Source organism: Ammospiza nelsoni, chromosome 15 (assembly GCF_027579445.1).
Source record: "Ammospiza nelsoni isolate bAmmNel1 chromosome 15, bAmmNel1.pri, whole genome shotgun sequence".
NCBI classification, from domain to species: Eukaryota; Metazoa; Chordata; class Aves; order Passeriformes; family Passerellidae; genus Ammospiza; species Ammospiza nelsoni.
Window position 1 is genome coordinate 17,367,840 of NC_080647.1, and position 20,282 is coordinate 17,388,121.

Here is a 20,282-nt window from a genome sequence, read left to right on the forward strand (position 1 = left end):
TCAAGATTCAAGAATATTGTGGCCATAGATTTTTTAAAACATTTTTAGGGAGGGTGTTATTTTCCTGGTGTTTGGGTTATAGTGCTCTTGCATCCCACTTGCAGGCTTCTAAAATGCAAAAGGGAACTTCAGACAGTCCAGTTGGCATTAATTCCTAGGGTTAAAATATCATCTCATTCCTGGATCAGTGTTTGATGGAGATTTGTGTGTTCATGGAGTCAGAAAGGAAGATGTGAATTTGAAATATGCACTGAAAGTTTGGCTCCAAGAGTCATGTTTGGAGTTTCACTCCACAGGGGTGGCTTTAGCCCCAAAATGCTGAAGACACAACTGATATATTGAATTTTTTCAGACTTCTTCCCAGCTCAGTGCACTGAGTGGCTTCAGGGGTTTCTGCACTAAGAGGTGATCAGATTTGTTTCTGCATTTTGCTGCATTTACAGTCAAAGAGGTGAATCCCTGTTTCTGTTCTGGGGCATGGAACTGAGACTTGGCTGGCTGGATTATGGATATTTTTCTAGACCTGAGTCCTTTTTTTTTAATCTGCATGATTCAGCCCAGTCCATCATTCTTGTTTGAATTAGGTGCATGCTAAAAGTATTGGTGTACTGCCTCTAAGATCATTTAGTACCATTTTCTATCCCATTTTTGTGTTTGTTATCAGCCCACTGGTGTTGGCAGTGACTACAGGAGCAGCTGTGCGTGACAGGAGAAAGGAGCTGATGAGTGAGGTTGGTGATGGAGGCTTTGCCTACAGAATAAACCCCTTTTTCCTCTGTTCCTCTGCTGCAGGGATGTGTTTGTGAGCCAGGAGAGCCTTGCAGAGGTTCCTTCCCTAAGAGAAGGTTTCACTCCTGGCTGATCCGTGCCCTGGGATGGAATTTTGTCCCTCAGCCTCTGCAGTGTGTGTGGAGCAGTGCTGACCTCCCTGGGATGTGTCACTGCTGAATTTGGTTGTGAGGGGCCCAGGTGGGCTGGCCCAGGCTCCTGTGGGTTTGTCTCTCCTCAGGGGGGCCCTGAACACTGAAAATGTTCCTATTCAGCCACCTGAGCCCCATCTGTTGAGTGGCTCTGTCACCAAACGACTGCTGAGTGCTGGAAGGGTTTTCCCTGTCAATCTAAAGCTGCATTTCTGATGTAAATCTGGTGTTGGACCTTGTGCTGTGTGTGATGCAAGGTGGCAGCTGAATTAATCCCCTCATTCCTGGCAAAATGTGCTCTGGAGGGGCAGCTTGAGAGGATGATGGCAGCTAAACACAGCCAGAATGTAGCACCTACAGAGGTGCTATTTGTGCCTTTAAAAACTTTAAATTCCTTGTATATAAAACCAGGAAGGTGATTTGGTGACTTTGTTTCATCCTGCCAGCTGAAGTGTATTTTCCCAGAGCTTGTGTGGATTTACAGGAGTTTTCTGAGCAGGCTCTTGTGCCCTTCCTGGCTTTGGCTCTGGTTCCAGCCCTGCCATTGTTTGAGTTGTTTCTGTGCCAGGCAGGAACAGGGAGCTGTGCAGGAGCTCCCCTGCCTGCTCCTGCTGCTCTGAAAATCAGGGTTTGTCTTCTCATACTAAGGCAGATATCTTTGTGATGGCACAGGTACCAAGCTCAGATTGAGAAAGGGTTTTAAATGTTTCCAAGGAACTTTTATTCACTTTTCTTGTAATTAATTATGGTCATCTCTTCCCTTTCCTTCAAAGCAGCTCAGCCTCCCATGGTTGGAACAAACTCTTGTTAGAACAACACAAAGTTTATCACTTCAGAGCCACTTCTCAATATCCACACATCAGATGCTGGAAAGTTTAATGAAATGTGAAACAAACCCAAAAGTTGTGTAAAATGAGGCAGAACAAAATGGGAAAACCCACATGTCTGAGTGAGCAGCTTCATTTTATTCCCTTCTGCTCACTTAAGGTGATATTTTACCCCTGGCCTTTGTCCTTTTAATGCTGAGTAAATGCACTGGAAAACAGAAATTCCTCAGGCTGCTGTGGTCACTCTGCAGGTGACAAAAGAGAAAATATTCAGCCCAGTGTGTGGTAGGCTTTTTTAACCTGCAAATGGCTCTTCAGGGGTTACTCACTGCAGCACCTCCTTTGTTTTCCATGCCCTGATCCTCATCCAGAGGCTCTCCCCCACCATCACTGACTGTAAGGGCTGTGTCAGCAAAGCTCTGTCCTGCCTGCACCCTCCATCCCAGCATTCCAGGGGTGGGATTCAACACCAAGGACACTGCAGCTCTGGGAGCTGCCCATGATTCCATGTGAATGTTGGGCCATCTCACGCTGCCTGTGCTGGTGCCCAGCATTCCAGGTACCCCTGAGCCCTCTGTGTGCCAGGAGCAGCCCACGTGTCCCCACTGGCATTGCCACCAGTGTCACTGTCACCCTCTGGGTGTGTGCTGTAGGTGCAGCTCCATCCAGGGAACCTGGAGAATGAAGGTTTGAGCCTCAGTTGTGGTGCTGCTGTCAGTGTGGCTGTCAGGCTGCGGGGGCTGCTGCAGGTGTTCACTCCAGCCTGGAGCAGTGTGCAGGCAGCAGGAGAACTGTCCCCACCCCTCCAGGAGCTGCTTTCTCTGCTTAGCACTGGATCTGCATTACAGCTTTCTCAGCCTGGAACAGTTTTTCCAAGTGATCTCACCTTGGGAAAGGAGGGAACTCTTTGGTTGGACTGTGATGCCTCCATTTTTACCCCTCTGCTCCTGGATTCATCCTCTACAATAACTGACCCCTAACAGCCACTCCTCACCTCCCCCCTTCTCTCCATTTCCATTCAGGTACAAACCCCAGACAGAGCATCATATTGATGTTTCTCTGTGTGCAATTGTCCTAAATCCAGCCCTGGGCCAGCAAGTCCTGCCCAAGGAACCTGGACTTGGTTTCTCTTGCTGATTGGAAGTTTTTGGAGTAGGATAATCTTGTTTTCCTTCAAGCAGGGAGCACTCTGTATGTTTGAGGAGGCTGTACCCACTGTGAGGGGTGCAGCCACTGGTGAGAGTCAGGAAGCTTCCAAATCCCACTATGCAATGAATGTTTGCTTCCTGGGCCAAACAGGAATGGATGCAGCAAAATCCACACCAGCTGCAGCTCTGTAGTTCTGGATGCTGGTCTGGACTGAAAGCACAACTTGATGCATAAAGTCTGTCATGTGATATGAATGTAAAATGTAAAAGGGGAAAAAATTACTGATTTTTTCCCTGAATTTAGCTATGAAGAATGATGTACTGAGCAGTTACTCTATGCAGTTACTCTGCTGAGCAGTTACTCTGTGCAGAGCTGAGGCACTCATGGGAGGGTTTAATTAGCAGGGGAAGGAGCCACTGCTGACCTTGTTTATTAAGGCAGAACTAATTAACTCAAAAGGGTCATGTTTCCATTTCAGTGACTCCTGTGGTACAGATTTCTGAAATGGATCCATAGTACTTGAAAATACCTCAATTTTATTGATATTTTTCCAATTCTATCAGCTTCTGCTTTATTACAGAACACTTGCAAAGCTAAACTCACCTGAACTGATCAGATCCCTCAGGTCACTGAAGGTGTTTGCATGGCAGAGGGGCTCTGGTGTGGCAGACCCTGCACTGGCTCTGCCATGGGCTGCATTCCTGCCCTGGTCACACACACTGAGCTCACACCCACTGCTGCAGGGTTTTGGTCTCTTGTCCTTTTTCCATCCCACTTTGAGTATTCCCTCTTCCTCCTGAACATGCAGATAAATATTTTCAGCTTTGAGCTGCTTGTGCTGGTTTTTTTGGATACTGTGAAGGTGAGTAGGTGTCATTTTATGCAGTTGTGCCATGTATTTTATTTGTAATTATTCTCTGTTTGTCAGGTATTGGTTTGTGGTTCCTCTCATCAGGCTTTGCTTAGAGCAGGATCCCACTTTCCTGCATTTTCTCTTTCCTAAAGCCTCATTTCTTCATTCTCCAGCTTCCATTTGGGATGTAAACCTTGTGAAATAAAATGTAAGTTTACATTTCAAATACAAGCCTGTAAGTTGCTCATGCCTGCATGCTCCTGACAATACTATTTTTTTCTGTATGAGGTTTTAAGATTTACAGCAGCATTTGTAAAACTTTAGTGGGTAACAGCCATTGTTAAAAAAATAAGAAATTATGCTAAGGAGGGGGGAAAAAACCACAACCCTCAAAAAAATCCAACAAAAAGGACAAAGGAATCATCTCTGCTTCTTATTCCAGCTGTGCTTGAAAAGAAATGCTGCTTGCATGCAGTGCTGTCAGACAGCCCTGAGACAGGCAGGTACCTCACCTGAGGGCTTCCCTGCTGTTTCAGTACTTCCTGAAGCACTTCCTTGGGTTAAACCTTGCACTAAATCCCATGGAAACCCAACAAAATCAGCCTCCCCCTCTCCCTTCTAACCTGGGGAAGGTGAGTGCAGCCCTTCTCAGCACTTCCCTCTGTAAGAGAAGCAGAAGCCCAAAGTGAAAGTGTTGGTTTATTATTTCCCCACCTTTTTCTGAAGGATCTGGGAGCCTCCAGGATGTGTCCCAGAATTCCCTCAGCACATGGAACTCTGCTGATGCCCTGAACTGCTGGGCTGGTGCAGGTGCCCCTCCCTGGGAGGGACCAGGCTGTGCCTGAGAGCTGGGGGGAGGAGGTGGAGCTGTGGTTCCTCTGCTCTGCTGGAGCTCCATCCTTTGGAGTTAACTTCACTATGGAATGGCTTTCTGCTCTACTCATGGAGCTACTCCAGAGTGACTCCAGATCCACTGCTGGAGCAGGGAGCTTTGGGTTAGGAACACAGCAAGTAGGAAAGGTCTTGTTATTTTATAAATGTATAATCTGCCTGCTCAGATGGCTGTTCCTCAGCTGAAAATGCTGTTTGTGGTGCAAAGGGGTCCCTCAAAGATAGAACTGAGCTGGATCTCAGGATCAGAGAATGGCAGAGGCATGGTGCTGTCGGTGTATCAGGAGGGTTTAATGTCATCCAGAAAAGCCAGGGGGTTTCACACACTGGAAAATGGGGCTGGAGCAGAACCCCACTGCAGGGGGAGCCCTTTTGGGGGCTCCCTTTGGGGCAGGATCAGCTCTGCCATCCCCATGGAGCTGCCAGAACTGGGACACAGCAGCACCCCCTGAGTGGGAGCTGCACCCAGCTGCTCTTATGGCCCAGCATGAACTGGGGCTGGCAGGTATTCTGTCAGAACTGCTGGTTTAATACACATCCCTCCCCCCAATTCAATGGGAAGTAATTATTTTGCAAGGAATGTCACAGCAGGACTGCTGCCCACCTTTGGGGTGTTGTGTTCAGGAGTTTAATGCTGCTGCTGGCATTGAGACTTTTGATATCAAATGGGTTTTTACAAAAGCCTTGGATACTCGTTTTTACTGTCAGACCAATGCTCTGACTATGCTGATGCTCTGTGGAGTTTCACTGGTATTTTCCAAGTGTTTGTACAGTTTCTACAGCTGAATATCCTGTATGTTCTGCTTTGTTGTTTTTTATTATGGTTTATACTGCACTGCAGGCAAGGACTGCATTAAAACCATTTTTGGCTAATTTAATAGACTTGTGAATGGTTATTTCCTATGCTTGGGCTAAACACTCCCTCTCTGGAAGTGTTATACAACTTTAATTAATTGGAATTACTGCTTGGAACAGGGAAGGTTCTTCATCTGTGACAAAAAGATTCATTGGTGTGGGCAGCCCAGACCTCAGCACTCCACTCACCTGATAAGAGGTGAGGACATTACTTGAGACAACATTCCCTAATCCTGCAATTGTAGAATATGGATATATTTAAAAACAATAATGGTTTCTATTGTATTCATTAATTTCCCCAGGGTTACAGTAAGGGGAGGTACTGGCCAGCTGGGTATGGTGTGTTTGATGCCAGATAAAGAAAGAAGGGATTTGGCTGCAGATTGATGTTTAATGTGACCCAAACAATGAGTGCCCTGAGGCTTTGGAAAGGCTGCTGAGCCCTGAGGGCCACGCTTGTCTTCTGGCTCTGGTGCTCCTGAACAGGACTAGAAATTCAGTTCCAGCTTTTTGCTGCAGTTTTCCTGTCATTTAAAGGGTTGGGAGACTGATACAGCCACAAGTTTTGTCTCTCAGAACTCTCAAGTTCTTTGTGTGCAGAATTTCCACAGGCAGTGCTGCTCCCACCCCCAGTTCCCACCCAGTTTGCACCTCTGCTGCAACAGGAATCTTCTTGACTCAGAAGCCCTGAGCAAGACAACCAGGGCTGTTTCACTATTTGAGAATAATATTTGCACAGCAAAATCCCAAGAATTGTGTCTTTTATAGCAGCCAGACCAAAAATGGCTGCCCAGGAGGACCCTGAGATTTGGAAGCACTGGGAGTGGCTGTGGCTGGAGTGATGCAGGTGACCCTAGAAATGAAGGACACTCCCTGGGGGTTTAGTTGGGTTTATTTTGCTCTTGCAGGAGGCCACAGACAGGCTGGAGAAGAATAAATAGGTAAAAGCAGAGTGTGGCAATGACAGAGCCCCAACATGGAGATGCTTGACCGTGTAACCAGAGTGCTTTGTCACTGTGCCTGATCCCTGTTCAGGCCAGCACTAACCTAAGCTAGTTGGCCAAAAAGCTTTTTAAACATGCCCTCGGCCAACTCAATAGTAATAAAATGTAAAAAAAACCTCTTGTAATGCCATAGAGTCATATCCAGTTGTTCCAAGACTGTCAGTCTGTCCCAAAGTACTTCTGTCCAAAGTGTGTTGGTGCAACAGGGTGCACTTCTGTAGTTAAAATGGTGATTTCTGGGAATTCCTGGATGATGGATTTGGCACCTTGGAAGAGACAGCAAAGGCAATAATGACTACAGTGCTCCAGCCCGTGTCAAATCATGATCAGCAAAAGTAAGTCAGGCTATGTGCTTCTGTCTTCCTGTTCCTGCCTTAGCTAACCATCTATGAGGAAAACTGCCTGACTTAGGGGATTGCTGTTTTGGGGTTTTCTTCTTTGGAATTGCCTTTCCCATACACCCATACTCCCAATTAAAGTGGTTACAGGCTGCTCTGCAGTTCAGCTGAGTTTTCTGATAGCAATTTCTGCCAGGGCCAATTTCTAAGACAACACACAAGATCCTATTTCCTCCCAAAGAAGCAAATGTTCCTCATTTAGATCCCCTTTTACCTTTAGCCTGCAGCCAGACCAGTTCTGTAGCTCCATTCAGCTCCCACTCCTGTGTTGCTCTGGTGCTGGAGCACCCCCACATTCCATGGTCCAGACCAGCAGTTGGCCTGGCACTGCTCTGTGAGCCATGCACTGGCAGTGCTGCAAACTCCTGCTTTTAGGAACACTCTCCCATTTGCAGTTTTGCCACTCAGTCCCCTCCTCACTGCCCACACCAAACACGGCGCCGTCTTTGCTCAGTCTTAAAATTCAGCCAAAAAACCCCCAAACCTGCTCTGAGCAAAGCAATGCTGCCATGGCAGAGGCACAGCTGTGCCCTGCCTGTCCCCTGTGTGACTGATGGCACTGTCCCCACAGACACAGCTGTGCTCACCCTGTGCCCACTCACCGTGAGGTGTGGAGAAGAGGCTGAGCAGGATGATGACGCTGGGCTGGACCCCGTGTTCCACCAGCACTTTGACAGCCTCGATCACTGTGTTCCCAGTACCTGGGAGCAAGAGGGGGACAGGCTTTAGGGGTTTTTGTGGTTGGTGAACTTGTCCTAAGCTGTCTGAGAACACCTGTGGTACTGCTGGTGTGACTGAATGGTGACTCTGTCCTTTCTCATGGGAAAGGCATCACCTCTGCATGTACTCCTTGTTCTCCTAATTGTCAGAGTGGACAAGTAACCTCATCCCAACAAACTCCTTATTATATTAATCTAGAAATATCTCATAATAGAATAAGAAAAATACTGTTTGAGTCTTTTCCCATGGCAAAATTCATATAATTAAATTTTTGTCAAATCTTAATCTCAGCCTTTCTCCCAAAAGCAGCCGTGCCCAAACGATTTGCTCTGCATTCACACTGGTGCAGCTGAGTAATGTGTGTCCTGGCACAGCCTGATCAGTTCCCTGCTCTGTCCCTAAACCAAGCAGAAACCCCAAGCAGAGCCCAGTGAGGACATTTTCAGTCCATGCCAGCTCAGAGGAGCCTGGCTGTGGGTGCTGGCACTCACTCAGGATCGGGTACATGAGCAGCACTTTCCTCCTGTAGATGTCAGGGGGGAACTTGGCGTAGTACACCTTGGCTCGCTGCGTCTCCTCGTCGCTCTGGATCAGGATCTTCCCGATGCGGATGGAGCGGCAGCAATCCCGCAGGCCCTGCTCCATTGCCTCCCCTGCAGGGCAGCACAGACACAGCAGCACAGGGTGACACTGGGAAAGGGGCTGCAGGGACAGGGACAGGCCCAAAGGAACAGTCCCCAAATGGACAGCCCCAAAGGAATAGTGTCAAAGGGACAGTCTCAAAGGACAGGTCCAAAATGGACAGTCCCAAAGGACAGTACAAAAGGAACAGTCCCCAAAATTAGAGTTCCAAAGGAACAGTTCCAAACAGACAGCCCCCAAAGGAACAGTCCCCAAAAGGGCAGTCCCAAATGGACAGTTCCCAGAGGGACAGTCACAAGTGCACAGTCCCTAAATGGACAGTCTCTGAAAGGACAGTCTCAGACAGACAGCCCCCTAAGGGACAGTCCCAAAGGAACAGTCCCTGAAAGAACAGTCGCCCCCCTGTGCTGGTGCACAGCTCTAAGCATTAAAACCCCTGAACTCTTCCCCTTTTCCCCTGTTTACAGCAAGCTGAGTCTCCTCAGTGCTCCCCAGCCCTGGGTTTGGTGCTCCCAGCTGTGCTGAGCTCTCACAGGACACAGCTGGAAAGGTCAGAGGGGTGGGTGGGGTTTGGGGACACCCCGGTGACAGAGGGGGGGCAGGGTGTGGGGCCAGAGCTGCTTTGCCAGCACAGATGCCAAGGTTTGCCCAGCACTGGGCACTGACAGGGACTCTGCCCCACGGAGCGTGGCTGGGGTGGGGCCCTGGCTCTGGGCACAGGAGGGAAACAGGGGAGGGCACTGGGCCCCTGACAGGGAACAGGGCCAGGGAAGGGCCACAGGAGAGCTGTGCCAGCCATTTGGCTCCTTAAGGGTAATGGGAGATAGTCCTGGACATTCTCTTATCAAGGATACCTAAGAAAGAATTTGAGTAAACCTCTTGTTGCACATCTTTGAAAGGAAGTTGCTTCATGTTTCCAAAGCATTTAAAGTGTTCCTTCAGCAGCACCTACCACTTCTCATGATGCTGACCCCGCAGTTTCCCTTCTCGAATCGGACTCCTTCATACTTGTGTCCTGTGAGGAAAGGAACAGCAGGAAAGGAGCAGCTCAGTGGCTGCTCCCTTCTGCCCTCTCTGACAGAGAGGAGATGGTCCTGGGTCTGTCACAGACTGATGGGAACAGAGGTGACACCAATCTCAAAGGTGAAGCCACTGCTGTTTGATGTAAAAATGAGCACAGGTAAGGGATGCTGCTCCTGGGTGTGTGTCTGAACTCTGCATCCACAGCTGAGGGTTTGCAGTTCATCATTTCTCTAAGTGTAATAAAGCCACACCAATGCTTTCCTGCAGAGTGGGAGTGTCACCCTGCAGGAATGCCAGTGGAGTTCCCCGGGGGAACAGGACTCAGCTGGTGTCCATCTCACAGGGGGCTGTGGGTCACACCATGGAGCTGAGCACCCCCCCAAGCTGCTGATGCACTCAGCTGCTGCCTGAGCACTGCACACCTGAGGATCTGTAACCTTACAGGAGGAACCACAACTCCTGCAATGGTTTTCTCCAGTGCCACTTTGCATTTCCTACCCATCCTCACTCCCAGCTGGCCTCAGCTGCAGGGCCAGATTGAGGCTGGCAAAGCAAAGCTGTTTGTGCCAAGCACTTTTTCCTTGATGGGCATGTGAAATGTCACCAGTTTTAGTTCCAGGCTGTATTCTGGGCAGGAGAACTGATCCTGCACATGCACTGGTACATTTTCATCATGGTTTTGCAAGACCACTGTAATCCTCAGTGAAATGACAGTGCTGACTGTTTTGCTCAGTTGTGTTGATATGTGCCTTGTAGCTTTCTAAAGCAGCAGGGACAGACACTCTGCCCTGCTCAGAGCTCCCCAGGGAAGTGCTTGTGGCACCAATAACATACACCAAGTCTGTCAGAGTTCAAAGACCATCTGGATGTTGCAGGGTTCAGTTTCAGGCTGTTCTCTGAGGAGCAGGGAGTTGGACTCAATGATCCTCTGAGTCCCTTCCAGCTCAGGATATTCTGTAACTCTTGGAATAATTCTCTGTATTTTGATACCAGTTCCAGCTCCAGTCCTCCCCAGGCCAGGGGTGGTTTCCCACTTACCTGTAGGAGTGGTCACAGTACATTCTGTGTAGGGCAGTTGGTTCAGTCCCTCTTCAACCACGAGTCTGATCTGTGGAACCAAGGAGATGGCTCAGCTTAAAGGGGTTGTTATCTCTGGAGATAAGGCACTACATGGCAGTAGGAGTTACAAAGACTGGGTGAGGCCGAAGGGTCTAAAGGGGTCTTTAACAGCAATTAGGGACTGCATTTAGAGACTTTTTGGGGGACAGGCCTATGTTTTGGCCACAAATCAAACAAAGGCATTGAAGAACAAAATTGGGAAAAGAGAGGGGTTATAAGCAATCATAAAACTGATTTTATTTACATCTGGTAGGCAGAGGCTTCACAGACAAATTATTCTCAACAGATGAGTGAGGCACCAATGTAACTCCCTTTGCTGACAGGAAATCCTGGGGAGGGAAAGGTGAAGCTCCCCCTCAGTCAGGCTCTATTTTCACATCCCTGTTTGTAGGACTGAACTGCAGCTGGGCTGCCAGAACAGCCCCAGAGGCTGCAGCAATGCACACACACCAGCAGTGCCCAAAGACAAGTCAGAATCTCTTTATCACCTTTATCTCCCAGCTCCTTCCAGCTCTGGTTTCCAGGTGGTGCTGCCAATCCCTGCACTTTTGGATGGTCCAGGTGGAGGGGCAGCTCATGAGCCCCCAGCCCTCCCCTGGTGCTGCCCTGCAAAGCACCAAACATCCACCTGCAGCCAGAATGAGTGACCTGGCTTGTGCTCTGGGGATTAAAGATGTGAGAATTCTCTCTGTTCATGAGCCAAAGATTCACAGCCAGAACTGCTCAAGCAAAGCTACTGCCAAGCAAGAGCTTTCATTAAAACTCACTGATTATTCAAAATTCACTGTGGGATGGAGAGTGAGGCAATGCTCCTGGGATGGAGCAGGTGTACTGCTCACCTCAGGCAGTTCTTATTGCAGAGGGCAGCCTGGAAGGTTTTCCTGTCCTTCCATTCTGCCCCAGCTCCTGGCACACAAGCAGCCTCTGCTAGAAATGGTCCCTTACATTTATAATCTCTCTTTCAAGGTATTTTTAGTCATTTTTATACAACTTTTCCTTCCTAGAGCTGTGTTTGTGGCAGCCATACTCAGAAGTTGTGGTCAGTTTCTGGGACATTTGTACCCAATTTTATTTTATGTTTTTGAACTTAATTCACAAAAAAAAAAAGCCAACCTATTTGCCAGGTTTGGAAGAAAAGCCTTTTTCATCTTGCTGTAGTGCTGACATGGCTCCACATAATCTGCCAAAAGTTTGGAGTAACCCAGCAAAGGTCTTATGGTCAAATAATCTCTGTGATCTCCCTACACTTATCAGTGCTATACACAGAGGCTGGAAGGATTCTTTGTAAACTTGTCAGTGTTGATAAAACATTTATTTTTGCACTGTGCTTCCTGCCACCTCCACAGTCAGGGATTAATTTCCTCCTCTTTTCTCTCATGCCCCAAGAACCAGCTGCTCCTCTCCCAAAGGGTGGCTGCCATTGCTTAGAAGATAAAACCAGTGTTATTACAGCCCCTCATGAAACAGGAAGTAAAGCTTTGGTCCCAAGGTAGAAAATCCTCTAACCCATTATGTGTGGCTTTTCTTGGAAGCTCAAGAGGAGGCAGAACATCCTCTGCATCTGTACAGCTCTTTGCACTCAGCATTTCAAACCATTTTGAAATGACTCCTCCTCATGACTTTAACCTCACTTCCTTCAGCTTCAGGATCACAGCCCTGGCAGTGGCATTCAGACACTCCCTGCCAACCTCCACTGCCCATTAACTCCTTTTTCTCACAAGTATCTTCAAACATTTCCTTTGTGTCATCCCCTTTTGTGTGAAACAAACTGCCAGAAAAAACTGCACCCCCAGAAATCCATCACCTTTAGAATCCTTCCTTAAGGCCTCTCCCTCTGGTGACCTCAGGAGACACTGCCCCTAACAGTTTAACTTCATTCTCCTCATTCTCCTTCCCAAGTTTAACTTCATTTCCTTCCCCTATAATCCCACACTTTTCTCCATGCATTGCCTCTTGCCATTAAACTCTGTTTGCTCTCTGGGTGGAAAACAAGGCAAGTCATAACTGTTTGCACCTTGCCAAGTTTAGTAGAGAGCAAATTCCACATGAAATTATAACTGTTCTTTGTCACACCTAGGAAAAATATTCAGAAAATGAGAATGCTACATAGTCTTTTGTGCAAAATTCCTCCCACAAGATGGAAACCAGAGCAGCAGGTTCTGTGGCAAGGAGCTGCAGCACACAGAGGCTCCCTGGCTGTGCTGGCCACCCACAGAGGACACTGCTGCAAGGACCTGAACTCACTGCCTGGATCTGCAGCTTCCAGCAATGAGAGGAGAGGAAAAAAAAATCAGTGTTTGCCTCAGAACAGGGCAGGACACCCAAGAAAGGTGAGAAGGTACATGGAGAAAGGTCCTTCACACTGACAGTAAGGTACTGGAATGCAGGAAACATCCTCAAGGAGGGGAAAGTAGGGGAAAGTGGAAAGCCATGAAGATAAACAGCACTGCAGTCACAATCTCAGCTTGTGGTCATATCTAAGCCTGAGCAAGCCTGGATTAAGCCTGGGCTCAGCACAGGAGAGCTGCCTGCTGTGCTGTAACTGTGAATGGTCTCTGACCGTGCTGGAAGGGGAAAAACACCTCCCTCTGTTAATGAGAGTGGATTTGCAAAAAGCAAACACCCTTGTGGACACAAGCAAGTGTGTGTAGTAGAAAGTGCTGGGGCTTTCTTTAAGCTTGTAATTTAAATGAGATAAAAGCTACACTCCCAGCAGTCTTTGTTCTGACTCACTAAAACATGTGAAAACTTCAAACTGCTTTGTCCCTGCCAGTAACCACCATATGGCTAAAGACAAATTCTCCATGTGGATGCACCCAGAGCTGATAATCTAATACACACCAAATGCCAGGAGGCACTGCTGCATGCAAGCCACTGGTAACATCCAGGCTGTAAGAAATTGTACTGCTTTGTTCACAAGATCAAAAGTGCTGCTTCAAACTCAAACTCAATTATCTGCAGCCTCTGTGTATCTGTTTTTGAACAGAATTTTCTTATTACTGCAGGTCTCTGTCCTCAAGTAGCTGTGGCTGGTAACACCATGGCTTCTGGAACCTGTTGAGATGAAACAGTGAACAGAAGTCCCTATATAGAAAGTTGCAGTCACACAGCAATTTCCTTTGGATAGAAAAGTTGCTGTCACACTACCATTCTTCTGTCCTGAAAGACCCATTTCATGGAAGAGTTACAGTATAATATCAAGAAGAAATTCTTCACCTACCAGACGATCAGCAGAAAATACAAAGTCTCCTCTACTGGATTTCCTGGAAAAGGTAAAATTTACATTTTAAACTGGGAAATAACTTTAAGAACGTTGCTTAAACACAACATTAAATACTATATTCCAAGGCAGATCAGAGAAAAGTCTCCCGTCCTATACAGAATTTATCCCAGAGGTTCTGGGTTTCCTGGCTGGTGGCAGAGATGCAGTGACCAGCACTGGGGTTTGGCTCTGTACCAGCAGCAATCAAACACAAGAGGATGATGTTCTCTGGGTTTCCCATGGTGCTGCTGCTCCAGCTCAGCTCCCAAACCCCTCCTGAGCTCAGATATTCCTGCACTCCCTGCAGCTCTGAGCAGGTGAGCTTTGCTTGCCTGTCCTCCTGGCAGACAGAAGCTGTGGGGCAATGACCATGCAGATCCTTAACCCAGGGCTGACAACACACCTGATAAGCAGGAGACACATCCTATCTTATCTGGAACTCACTGAGTGTGATGAGATCAGTGAATGTGAGGTTAAACTGAGCAGGGATTAATGAGCATTCCCATGAAAACACCTCTCTGCCTCTTATTATTTTGGGTACAACCTTTTGCTGCTGTGCCTGTGTGGCTTTTGGACCCTTCAGAAGGCAAAATGAAAGGTTGAAAGCCTGAATTCTAAAAGCAGCTTTAACACCTTGCTTCCCATGCCAAGAGCAACTCCCACTACACCAGAACAGGACACACTTCTGATCAAGGAATGGCTTTGAAAACCCAACATGGTAAGAGTACTTTTAAATGAAATGTTCTATTAATCCCTCTCATGTTTTCAAACCCTAATACTCTGCATGTCTCCTTAAATACCATTTTCATTTAATCCCCAAGGTTCTGAGACACCTCATGCTTACATGAATGAAAGTCAAAAGGTTTGCCTGCTCATTGCCTAGGAACCAGTCACTGATTCCCACTTTAAAAAAGAGCAATAACTTAATCTAGTTTCATTCCTTGCATTAATAACACACTGTTAAAATACTGTTTGCCTTTTTTACCCCTTCTTTCTGGTACTGACAGGATATTCCTAACTTTCTGCTATTTTGACATTAACTAGACAGGCAATGCTCAAAAAGACCCCAAAACTTGAAAAACAAAACCCCAATCCAAAACCTATACAATTATATGACCTGATTTTATTAAGGTTTTTGGAAAGTTTCATTTTTCTATCTGTGGTATTGATAAGTATTTTTAAAAGTTGAAGTAGCTAAGTGGCCTATCTAGGTTCTTCCAGAACCTAGAAATTTCAGAACATTTAGCTGAATTTCACAAATAGGTGTAAGACAGACCCAACAATGTCCAGACCACAGTTTTGACTGCAAAGTGCTAACGTGTTCTGAGTGAATACTCTGAGATATTAATGCAGATTGTGAGGCTTTGAACCAACTCCTCTGTGGAGACACAGATGTTCCTCTGCACAGTTCACTGAACACCCCTCATTGGTCATACCTGCTTTTTGAGAAGGGAGGGCAATGGAAAATGACAGTGCACACAAATAACAGTAATACAGAAAATGTCAGACCACGTGCACAGGGGCAGCTGGAAAGCTGAGACCACATCTCAAACCCCACATCCTGCCAGAATTGCCAGGGGCAGAAAAAAAAGGGTTTAAGTGAAAACACTGTAACTGTTCTTCCTAAATACCAGCTAAAATACATAAAGCAACAATTCATGTCAGACTAGAAACTGTTTCAGCTGCTTCATCAAGTAACAAGACAACATCTAAAAATATGACGCATTAAAACCTAACTTGTAGCAGGAACGCTGTGTTACACAATATAAATGAATTTCACTTTGTTTCTGAAGGCAGGGGAGTATGGCTGACATCACAGTGCCTGTCTTGGGAGGTGGGAAGAAATGGGTTTTTTGGGACTGCATTGTAATATAAAGTAGCTGCAGGGTTTCTTCCTGCCTTAGCACTTGGTACCAGTGACAAACACTGCCAGGTCTGCAGGTACTGGGGCTTCAGTAACTCCTGTTTCTCCCATTACCTCACAGACCTTGTTGAGAGACACCAGGGTGAGGGCCAGGCTGGAAAAAAGCCACTTCCCTACAGGGGATCTGTAAAAGGCTTTTAAGAAAACTGAAGGCACTGGATGAGCTGCTGACACTCAGGGAGATGAGGTAGCTCGGAACAGGCCCATGTTCCACCTGCAGCACTTCAGTCCTTAGTGGACTGCAGTGTTTAATTATTTCCATGCAGGGGCTGGGGTGCAGAGGGATCCCACCCTCCCTGCCTGCAGCACAGGTGAGTTACACACTCAGCCTCTCTCCCTGCAGCACAGGTGAGTTACACACTCAGCCTCCCTGCCTGCAGCACAGGTGAGTTACACACTCAGCCACCCTCCCTCCCTGCAGCACAGGTGAGTTACACACTCAGCCTCCCTCTCTCCCTGCAGCACAGGTGAGTTACACACTCAGCCACCCTCCCTCCCTGCAGCACAGGTGAGTTACACACTCAGCCTCTCTCCCTGCAGCACAGGTGAGTTACACACTCAGCCTCCCTGCCTGCAGCACAGGTGAGTTACACACTCAGCCTCCCTCCCTTCAGCACAGGTGAGTTACACACTGCTGAGCCCCTGCCCTGCGCAGCAGCCAGGGCTGCACATCCAGCCACTCTGCCATCTGCATTTCTATGTTGTGACTCTGCTCCTTAGGGAATAAGAAGCTTTAGCAGAATGCCACAGAATTATCTCACCCAACAGACACAGGAGCCTCAAAGTACCTGGATTTAAATCGTAGATCCTGTTAAATCATGAGTTAAAATGACACTGCCAGCCTGAGCTAATGAATTTTCTTCTATATAAACACATCACTGCGCTATTCATTTCAGTTTCCAGATCCCTGGTTCACATCTGAGGCTGGAAATTACCTTGAGATCATTCTCTCCTTGTAAAGAGACTGTCTCTGTTCTAGAATGTTCAGTAGCTCCCATCCCATCAGAGCACTTGAGGTCCATATCCCACTCAGTATGAAAGGCTTTAAGCACTTGCTGAGCAGAAGAGTGACAAGGCTGAGGGAAATGAGTGGAGTGAGGCACAGTGAAGTTGAGGTGATCTCCATCTCCCCGACTCTGGCACACAGACACAGTTCTTGTTAATTTTAAAGAAGCAAAAGTGCCATTTCAGTCTGCCAGGAGGACATCCCTGTCCCAGCCAGCCACCTCTGAATCCCATGGGACACCATCACCAGCCAGGGTGGGTTTTTCTTTACAGCAATACCAATTGAAAGGCCATGATTTCTTTCTCTGAATCCTCTCAGAAACAAAGAAAGAGCTTTCCACTTCTCTGAGCAGCTCATGTTATGGACAAAATAGAATCCTAAAAGCCTTCTGCACCTGGCTGACCAGACCTCAGCTCCATCCCAGCTCACTGGGATTATCTATCTGAATATTTACCCCGTCCTCACTTACAGTAATAGCCCAAATTGACTGGGTTTTTTCCCTACTTTTGTTCCATTTCTCACTCCTCAGGAGCTTGCCTTTTAATGTCTGCCATTTTCAGGTATTCCTGTACTTGGAACATCCATCCTCTGCAGCATTGAGGATTCTAAATATTCTCCTTGAGTTAAGGTGTTACCTGTTCTTATTTAGTCCAGAAAGTCTAAGTGACAGGGCTCTATCTGCCTGTAGATGAAGCTTCTCCTTCTTCCCAAGCACTGTATGCCAACATACCTCTCTATCAGCTTAAACTGGATTTTTGACCAGTAGCTGCTCTGAGTCACACTGCTGCCAGTTCACAAACACAGTTTGAGGAGTTTCTTTTAGCACCTGGTTTGAATGCTACAGTAGCTACATAGTTGTCCTAGGGCAGACTGCAGCTGCCCAGGGAAAGGTTCATGAACAGTGCCTAAAAAATCCTTTTCTCCCTTCAGCATCTTTCTGAATGACAGGCACGTAAATAGGCCAGTTCAAGGTCTCTTAATGAGATGCAGCTGAATTCCTGGGATAGAACACAAAAATAATATTTCCCTACTGTCCTTCCCTACAAACCCAACCTTTCTGAGCAGGCTGCCACCCCATTTTCCTCACTGGTTGGGAAGGGAGCTTGGAAGTGACAGTTCCATCCCCACTTCCAGGGCAACATCAGAATAAAGCATAGCCTGCAATTGCTGCAGCTGCTCTGAGTAATTCACTGTTTACAAGCCCTATTCTAGACTTCCTCTTACCAAAGTCTTGTGCAATAAAGCAGATGTAATTCCAAAGAATGTCCTTCAAGTTAAAATTGCAGCTGCTGCTTTCTGGATAAGCTCACTGTAACCAGAAACCTCTTAAATGTATTTGAAAGTGGTCAAAACCCATGTACAACAAAATAATAATAATAAAACCCATGAGTAAAGTAATTACATTGCTAGTATTTGTCTAGACATCAAAATTATATGGTTTTCACTAACCTCAAACCCCTTCAGAGGCTATCACCAAGCCTAGTTTGGATTCCCTCTCTGTCTCTCTCTGCTTAGCCCTCTCCCAGATTCCTTTTCTGCTCCACAGAGAAGCTGCCAGGTGGGTGATCTGTGTGGTCTTGCCCTCCTTACATCAAGACTGCACTGCCTCTGGTGTTCCTGCTGCCAGGTTTTGTTTTTCCCACAATGCTTTGAAAATTAAGGAAAAGCCTCCCCAAACTAGTTTAAGGCAACAAGGCTCAACTAAGTAAATAAAATTAATGGAGGTACTGTGTTTGAGAAATGGTGATCAGTTTTGCATTAAAAAATTAATTATTGTTAGCTACAAAGTTAAGCCTCAAAAGCCAGAAAATAGCAAAACATGGACTGTGCAGATAGTGAAACACAGCAAGGAACAGTGTCTCTGCAATGACTTACTGCAGATGTCAGAAAGCCACTGTGTCACAGGAAGAGAAGGTTTTATTCCGAACCTGATCATTCTATTAATAGACTTGATTTCACACCTCTTTGCTGGTGGTTCCTGCAAACCAGTAGTTTTTAATAGATGGATGCTACTGAAGTTTGTCTTATGTTGTACGCTATATCTAATACCTTCCACTATCACCTTCCCAGTGCTGAACAATCACAGCTACAGTGATCAGTGGGAGGGAGGGACGTGTTCAACACCTGAGCTGTGTTGTGGAACATGGTGCTCACAGGTATCTCCAGGTAGAGCCTGGGAAGGGCTCCGTGCCCCATGCTGCCCGCAGGATGCGATCTCAGAGAGCGGTAATGAGCCCCAGCTGCTGCCGGGCCCGCCGCTTGTCCCTAAGGTAGAGCCTGCTTTCCCCAGGGCTTACACACATCGTACTGCGCGCTCCTTGTGCCGATGATGTGGCACGCAGGCTCCGAGCCGCCCGCGGGGCGGAGGCGAGCAAACACCGCCATCAGAGACCGTCCGAGTGTGTGAGGGGTTTAAAGCCCGGCCGAGCCGCTCGGTGCCCGGCAGCCCCGCGGCGGGGTGGGCAAGGGGCCCCGGGAGCTCTGCCTGCCCTGCCCCGGGGCCCGCCTCACCAGCAGACATGGCCGCGCCGCCGGCCCGGGCGCTCCAGCCGGCACACGCGGCACGGCAGCGCGTCCCGCCGGCCTGGGGCTGGGCCCTCGGGCCCGCCGGGACACCGCAGGCAGCGCCGAGCCGGGCAGCCGGCACCAGGGCCCGCCTGAGAGCGGCTCGGCGGGGCTGCGGCTCCCTGAAGAGCGAAGGATGGAGCGAGGGACAGGCGAGGATCCCCCTCTGTCTCCCCGGCCCGCCGCGGCTCCTCCCCAGCCCACACGCCCCGGCCCGGCCCGGCGCGCTCACTTGTCCCTGATGATGGTCTGCAGCTCCCGCAGTTGGTCGTTCATGGGCAGCAGCTTCAGCTGCGGCCCGATGGCCGGCGCGCCGCCCTCCCCGGCGGGGACCGGCGCCACCGCCACCACCCCGTTACTGCTGCTGCTGCTGCTGTCCGGGCTGGGGCAGCCGCTGTCCTCGCTGGGCTCGGCGAAGCGGATCAGCCGGGTGCCGCCGCTCGCCGTGGCCGTGGCGGCCGCCGGCGGCTCATCCTGCGGCCGCGGGCCGAGGCGCTGGTTCTGGCAGGGCATCGCCTCCATGCGCCGGGGCCGCGCCCCCGTGCGCGCCGCCGGGGCGGGGGAAGCGCGCCCGCCGCCCGCGCTCCATTGGCGGCCGGAGCCGCCGCTCAGCCCCGCGGCGGGAGCGCAGAGCGGGGCGGGACCGGCACCGGGCGGGCACCTCCTGCCCCGCCCCGGCCCGGCCCAGCCCCGACCCTGCCCCGGTCCAGTCCCACTCCGGCCCTGCCCCGGCCGGACACGTCCAGCCCCGGCCCTGCCCCGGTCCAGTCCCAGCCCCGGCCCTGCCCCGGCCCTGCCCGCACTGCGCGCTCCGGTACAGCCCCCTGGAGCTGAATAAAAGCCTCCTTTAAGTCGCTGTTTTTAAATCGAGAAAGGAGGCCTGTGGGGGTTAGAAAATGAACATGGGTTTTTACCCATCTTTTTCTCTTAAGTAAATATGTACAAATCATTGCCAGGATCTTACACATCAGTGCCAAACATTCCAATGTACACCCATGCAAACACAAGGACAGGGAAGGGACAGCACCTCTCCGCCAGAAAATAATCTACAGTCTGAAATTCCTGGCTTCTTGCTCTGTGCATGATGAACATGTAACAGGAGGTGGAGTCCCAAAGGGCCCAGG

The 20,282-nt window shown here is 48.7% G+C and overlaps 1 protein-coding gene across 1 annotated transcript; it reads right to left on the reverse strand.

The window, feature by feature from the left end:
- Window positions 1-6,369: 6,369 nt before the first annotated feature.
- On the reverse strand, window positions 6,370-19,680 carry UPRT (uracil phosphoribosyltransferase homolog). The gene is made up of 7 exons (XM_059482980.1): window positions 19,391-19,680; window positions 13,622-13,664; window positions 10,321-10,390; window positions 9,212-9,274; window positions 8,109-8,270; window positions 7,500-7,598; window positions 6,370-6,765 (listed from the first exon to the last, which is right to left on the reverse strand). The coding sequence occupies exons 1-7, from the start codon at window positions 19,678-19,680 to the stop codon at window positions 6,659-6,661; spliced, it is 834 nt and encodes a 277-aa protein (XP_059338963.1). The 3' UTR covers window positions 6,370-6,658.
- Window positions 19,681-20,282: the final 602 nt, after the last annotated feature.